We start from the raw sequence: 7,253 nt of genomic DNA, 5'->3' as shown, positions 1-7,253 counted from the left end.
CCCTCAGGCAATGAAAGCCTCTTTATCCAAAGCGAGTCTCCAGTTAATCAGGCCCTTTCTATAACCACTCCGAAACACACTTTCAAAACAAAAGTTAGAAAGCTGTATGATCCATTCTCAAGAAAGATCTGTTTCTGTTCAGAACCCGCCCTGACCTTTTTGTTGAAGAAGAACAAAATAATGTAGTAACAAAAACACAAGTCGCTGCCAGAGGAAGAGAAAAAAAAGTTCCTGTAAGGGACTGAAACAATAAATCTCCTCTCTGCTGAACTCCCAAAGGGAGTGTGTGTATTTCCTCCCGTTCTTTATCAGAGCCCCCGAAATCAGTGGGAATGGGCAGTGACTGCTCACATTCAGCACACCTTTTCCATTTGCTAATAAGGCCCTGCCAGGCTGGGAGGGAGTTATCTCTGCGGGACTCTGGAGAGAAGCACCACTGAGACGGTCCACGAGCACCATGGAACTCCTTCAAGTGACCATCCTTTGTCTTCTTCTGTCCAGTCTTTGTAGCAGTGAAAACAACACAGGTACCATTTTCTCTTATTCTTCTGATGGTGTGGATCCGAAATCACTGGGGGGGTGGGGTGGGGGGAGGACTGTTAGCCTCAGTTTACCTTCAGGGACCTTCCCCCGAAACTTGTATACAGCAATTCATTTGCTGAGTCGAGTGTGTGGGTGTTGGCAGGGAGTCCGTGGGGAAGGCTCCATGGAGAAGATGTTTGTTGTTTTCACTGAAAGGAAATGTTTGCTGGTGCAGTGGCCTTGCGGTGTATTTGATGGCACCATAAAGGTACTGAGAATACGCGATAGCATTTTGGGAGAATAAAAATCTGGGGATAAAATGCTGGTTACAAATGTACTCTTTCTCAAAAATGTGCTCCTCTCAGGCGTTAAGTCTAGAAATAACAAGATTGTCAAGTATGGGTGAAAGGCTGTAATCAGAAATACTGCATTGCAGATGCTGGCCTATATTTGTCCCAAATATCTTTTGGCTCTGATAAATTGAGAGGCTGGATCAAGCTGCCTGGGGAAGTGAATATTAATATCTCAAGGGGGCAGGGTGGGTAAAGAGGAGAGTCATTTGATTAAAGTTAATAACATTTGTTCTGGAAATAAGCACAGATCTACACATATACACACAACATTTTGCACATTTCAGAAATTTATGGACATAAGAATCCTACCCACTGATTGCAATTTCAGAAACTCAGATAAGAGATGTATATGAATCACTATGAGCCCTGACTATATTAATGACCAGTTGCAAGAAATTATTACATATGACTGTGTTAGCCCTTTCTGAGGGATTCCCTGTAAGCAATTACATTTAATGAATATTTATTAGGACCCTACCATGTACTCATCGGTGCAAGGAATACATAAATAATTAAGACATTGTCCTTACCAACAGTGGTCAATGTACTGTTGGGAAAAACAAATACGTAATTCTAATACAAGACAGATTTAATAAGTGTGAAAACCAAAGTACAAACTATCATAAAAGAACACAGTTGGGAAATACTGATTCTGAGGAGCCCTGGAAAACAATCAGTCCTAATTTTATTTTGCATGTGCTTTTTTCAAAAGTTTGCTGCCTACAAAAATTGTAATTTAGAATAATAGTGTAGGAAAAATTATGCACACTCCTTCGATGATATTTACCATTAATTTCCCAAAATACATATATAAATTTAGGACAAATTCCCGAACACTCCAAAATCACATATGATTGCTTATCATGCATCTTGGCATTTCCAGAGTTAAGTTGCAGCAGGTATCAAGGCCAGAAAATCTAACTTAGAAGAGTTACCTGGCATCTGATTTTTTAAAATAAAGAGTAGTTATGAAGGGTCCCAGAAATCAGTGCATAAGCTTATAAGTAACTCGTCGGTATGCATGGGAAATCCCGATGCCATGAAGAACACTGCTCACAAACAGGTGCCAGGTCAATATAAAATTGAAAGTCTGGGTTAGGCTGCTCACCACTCCAGGTCTGTAAGCACCACCGAGTACACTATTTTCCTGGCATTGTTAAACTCTGAATGGATTATGTGTCTTTCTGAAAGCAAAATGGAATAGGATCAATAGAATGAGCTTGCAAAACCTAGCCATAAGGAAGACGGAAAGTGGAGGACAACCCAGAGATGACCTGGCAGGCTTTTCTATTATGATCATTTTGGGAAGATACCAACTTCTTTTACCTAACCAGAAATGAGCCCAGCCCATTAATGGTGTCTTCTTTCTAATGAACTATTAACCCAAGTAGGATAATTTCTCTTTTGAGCAGAGATAATAATTACATAATGACTATCTCCTTCAACCTCTGCCAACAACCCTGTTTGTTAACTTAAGGAAAGTGTCTGCAAAAACTACTCCATTTGCCTTAGAAAAGGAAGCTCTAGCTCCAGAGCATAAACTGACCGTCTGAGTGGTGCCTAGAAGGAACTGGAAGAGATTGTCCATCCAGGTGTATGATTTTGTTGCACCTGGTTCTGCCTGTTTTATGTTTCCCTTCCCAGATAGGGCACAGGAAATGAAGCATTTCCTAAGCTGATTTATTAAGTTCTTTCCTTAATCCCCTGTACCGGAAACACATTGATTTCAAAGCTTTGTACATTCCCCAAACTTAGAATGCTTACCATATTTCATCAGCAGAGTTGATTATTAGGGATGAGGAGGGAGGCATTTCATCGGCCTTAAATTCACAAGTTGTCAAGAAGATCCATGCTTCTTTGCATAGTAATTTATTCCTAAATAATGATCTTTTAGAGAAATTGACTACTTTTCTTTTTCCTTCTGACATTTTTGTCAGTCTCAGATTTAAATACATACAATGTAGTCTTTTGTGCTCCTTGTGAAAATCAAGTGAATCTTTCTACACAGCAGCGAGCGACTTTCTATTACTTGGTTGGTGGTATAATATTTTACCATTTCCAATTTGCAAAGCTGTTCTGTTGAAATACGTAGGGAAGATTCCTGAAAAAGAACTGTCATTCTTTCCCAAGGTTTTCTAAATTGTATTTAAAACTGAACAGCCCCCTCCTGTGGCTTTTAAACCCCTTTTGGCTTTTAAGCCTAGATGGATGAGCCTTTGACTGTCAGAACCAAGAGAAGTTAAATGAAAAGGGATTCTAAGAGAAAGGAGGCCCAGGAAACAATGTACTCTCCCAGCGCCATTTGCTTTTTGAACTTGATGTTAATTTAGGAAAGATTAAAATGTGTTAGGCATTTGCAAACAGGAAAAAACATCATTTCATTGGTATCTGAAGAATCATTGCTTGGAGAATTCATTTGTTAGTGATTGAACATTCAGTTTCATGGGGAAAAAAAATGGATCAGACTGTAAGACAGACATTATGCTAAATGCTATAGATTTACAGAGATCAGTAAGACTCAGCCATGGCCCTTGAAATGGGAGAGAAAAGAGGAGTCAAGTAATTTTGATTGTATTGTAGGTCTTAAGTGGTAAGTAAAGAATGGTCCGGAGCTTAGTTTTGGCTGTGGGGCATCAGTAAAGAATTCATATAAAAGTGGAAATTATGATAAACTTTGAAATTTGAAAAACAGGAGGTTTCAGATCAAGGAGTTTCTTGCATAGGAACATGAAAACATCAGAATATTCTAGTGTACACATGTAAGGAGGTCACAGATTAGACATAGGTAAGTTTTAGAAAATAAGGTTGGAAATAGAGCCTCAAGATATATGTTGACTACCAGGATGAGGGATACTGACTAGTTAATAGTCAATAGTTAAAATTGAATAGTTGATTAGTTTAGAGCCTCTAAATGTGTTTGAGTGTGGGAATTATGATTGGGGCTATAAATTGGGAAGATTAATCTGTCAGCAGGAAATAAATTAGACTATTGTAGTCAGGAGAGACACAAGATAAAGAAAATAGTGCAAATGCTATGGCAAGTCTGAAAGTCTATCAATAAAATAAAAAGAAGGATCTGGGGAAGTGCTTAAAGGAAGTAGAAAGTTGGTGATTTGACATATTCTTGACTGGCAATGAGGGAGAACGTGACTGTGATATACAAAGGATTATCTGAATACTAGGAGTAGGGAAATGGTTTGGGAACTGAGGGAGGGAAAGATAGGTGGAGATAGTTTAAGGAGAAAATGATGTATTTGACTTTGGACATGGTGAGTTTGAAATTCTGATAAGATATTTAAATAGAGATGTTCAGGGTAAATTAAAATCCATGGGTAGTTGGAATGCCCCTGCAGCTGGATGAGGGGGTGAGTGTTCTTTACTCTTGAATCCCAGGAGTTCTTAGTCCTGCTTATTGTAGAATTAATAACATAGAAAAACAATTTATTTCTCGCCTAGATGCTCATATTTCTAACTCTCTTGTGGCACTTGTTTTTTTTTTAATTCTATCATAATTATTTGTAGGCATATCTTATTTCCTCTACCAGACTATAAACACCTTGAAAGTAGGGGCCATATATATTACCATATGTAGTTTGTTTGTCCAGTAACAGTTCTTTTTTTTTTTAAGATTTTATTTATATTTATTTATTTGGCAGAGAGAGAGAGAGAGAGCACAAGCAGGGGGAGCGGCAGGCAGAGAGAGAAGCAGGCCCCCCACTGAGCAAGGAGCCCCATGGGGGACTCGATCCCAGGACCCTGGGACCATGACCTGAGCCAAAGGCAGACGCTTAACTGACTGAGCCATCCAGGTGCCCCTGTCCCGTAACAGTTCGAAACTGTTATAGTAAGGACACATAGCTGAGTGAACACTTAAAGGAATGATACAATTGCCTTCATTTTTTTCATTTTTAATTTCTTACAATGACAATCACTTACCAGTTTACTGCCTTGTCCTTGTGAAAAGATTATGGACACATATGACTCATAGCATAGAACATGGATACGAGTGGATTACTTTGATCCCTGGCTATGAAAATGGGCACAAAATGTAAGGAAAGGGGCTTCTTATCAAAGGTAAGCCAATTCCCAAAGTCTAGCCAGGAGAGAAGGTGATAGGGATAGATGGACAATCTAGTACCAGGTGACAGTAATTAACAACAAATCTGGAGAAGTAAACTACTCTGACTATAATCCTTGGGAGGAAGAATATCTAAAAAGAACTGGCTCTACCTTTCCTTTTGGGGTATAAAATACTTTATGTAATATCTTCTTATAGTTAGAAATATTCAAGGAGAAACCTTATTCTCAACCAACTTCTTAAAAATACAAAACGGCTTTTTTAAAAAACAAAGTTCACAAAAAGGGAAGTTTAAGAAAGTTAAATAAATACCACACATCATTAATTCATGTGTTATTTTTGATCGCATGTGAGTTGCTCTAGAGCAGATCATTTTACTTATTCTGCTTAGCTTCATCACTATCAGAAATTCTTACCTGAAATGAGTGATCTATTGTGGGAGGAATAACCAATATGCAAACAAATCCAATGGGGAAGTATTTAGTCCCCAAACCGTTTGTTTAAGATTCATTTTTTCCACGACTCATTTTTTTAATAGTCTCTGCTTAAAAGTAGAAGTGATCATTCTAGAATTCCTATTTTCAAGAGACTCATAACGGTTGTCACCAGTAAGTTCTCTGGTGATTTTATCTTGCTAATTGTAATTATTCAGATAATTGAGGGAAAAAGATGATGCACATTTGAGGGTTTCAGAAAGCTTTTATTTTACTGGATCATCACCTGTCCTTTCCTTTTCATTGACGAAGGTACATTTCAAGCTTCAGGTAAATATTTTAACTTGTGAGTAATTATCTAATTCAAGTAACTTCTATGCGGTTTTTTTTAGTCATCACTTTCCAACTTCCTCTTCATCTTTGAGAACAATTTGAGATGCACATTTCTAAACCCTGAATGTCAAAGCAGGAATGTACTCTAAGGGACATTCAATTCCTGTTAGTAAGGGCCTCCTTTCCTGTTACTGAATTCCTGTGGGTCATTATAGCTCTATCAGGCTAGGATAATAATGCCGGTTGGGTGTTAAAAGAAACTCTTTCAGTTAGCAAACAAGATCCTTTTTGTACTGTTGCAGACACCACATCAGCATCGACGTGAAAAAACAGTGATATCAATTACAGTTACATCTAGAAAGGCCACTATATGGTTCCCAAATTTGGGACAACGGTAAGAAAAATCGTTTTTAAAAAAAGAAAAGAAAAGAAAAATCGTGTTCTAAACGTAAATAGAAGTTTTGTGTCTTGTAGAAATATCAGCAGAGATCATCATAACTAGTCTCTAAATAGTACAAGTATTAGACACCTGCTGTGTCTTTCCCTACACCCTCTCTGGCTGTGTTTACTCCGGCCGTTGTGATGGCAACCTGCTATGCACTCGTGTAGCCTGACAGCACCTCGCCGTGAGTGAATATAGACCTTTTGCTTTCCTGTCTGCTGTTATTCTGATACCAAGGCATGTGTCACCTGCAGAACCCCAGCTGGCAGAGTTGTATGTCTGAGCTGGAAGAGCAGGGGCAGTAGCCCTCTCTGAGACCACTCTTGTTGAAAGGGGGGATGGAGCCAGTGAATGAGTGCTTTCCTCCTCTGTTCCTGCTCCATTTCACTGCTGTAGTCCTCTATGCCTTTCCCAGACTTCACGCTCCTTTACAAACTGTCTGCACACCAGCCTTTGTCTCAGGCTCTGCTTTCTGGGGAAATCCAGGATTTATTATTTTTCTTGATGGGAACTTTTTGGTTTGAATGATAGTGTATATCGAGATTGTGGTATATATAGATTGCTACCATTTCTCTGATACTCCAATTATTATTTACTCCCAATTATTATTATTAATTATTATTATTATTCACTCCCTTTCTTCCTCTTCATTTAAAAAACAAACAAATGAAAAGTTTTATCAATCTTTTGTTGAATACGTTCAACAATATTCTAAGCAGGCCCTGTTCTAAGGCAATCATTTGCCTATTTGTATAGAGTCAGTAATGAATTATATTGTGCGGTTAGTAGCCAAAAATGTTGAAGCCATTGATTTTATTCTTGGTGTGCTGCTCATCTGAAATATGAACTGCTTTTACATCTGTCTATTCAGTCATGTTCTGGCTTGAACCCAAAGTAGTTGTGTCAGAACCCAGACGCAGTTGCATTGGGTCCAAGTTAACCCAGGTGAGTGTCGTCACAACATCTCCTGACATCTACCATTCATTTTGCCTGGCCCTTTACACAGATTCCTTCCATCACAACACTAAGGCTGACTTTATGATTCTCAGTTTAATGATTAGGAAACGAGGCTATAAAATTATACTAGAGTG

At 38.5% G+C, this 7,253-nt stretch overlaps 1 protein-coding gene across 1 annotated transcript in view; it reads left to right on the top strand.

The window, feature by feature from the left end:
• Positions 1 to 297: 297 nt before the first annotated feature.
• The window catches only part of EMCN (endomucin), a 95,864-nt gene continuing 88,908 nt past the window's right edge, over positions 298 to 7,253 (top strand). Inside the window, exon 1 of the mRNA XM_032400895.1 lies at positions 298 to 527. Coding sequence (XP_032256786.1) covers positions 458 to 527 — 70 coding nt within the window. The 5' untranslated portion in view covers positions 298 to 457. The remainder of the gene's footprint in view (positions 528 to 7,253) is intronic.

This window comes from Phoca vitulina, unplaced genomic scaffold (genome assembly GCF_004348235.1).
Source record: "Phoca vitulina isolate PV1807 unplaced genomic scaffold, GSC_HSeal_1.0 scaffold3, whole genome shotgun sequence".
Lineage (NCBI taxonomy): Eukaryota > Metazoa > Chordata > Mammalia > Carnivora > Phocidae > Phoca > Phoca vitulina.
The sequence above is the reverse complement of the archived record's forward strand: the minus strand, read 5'-3'. Positions and strand labels throughout refer to the sequence as shown.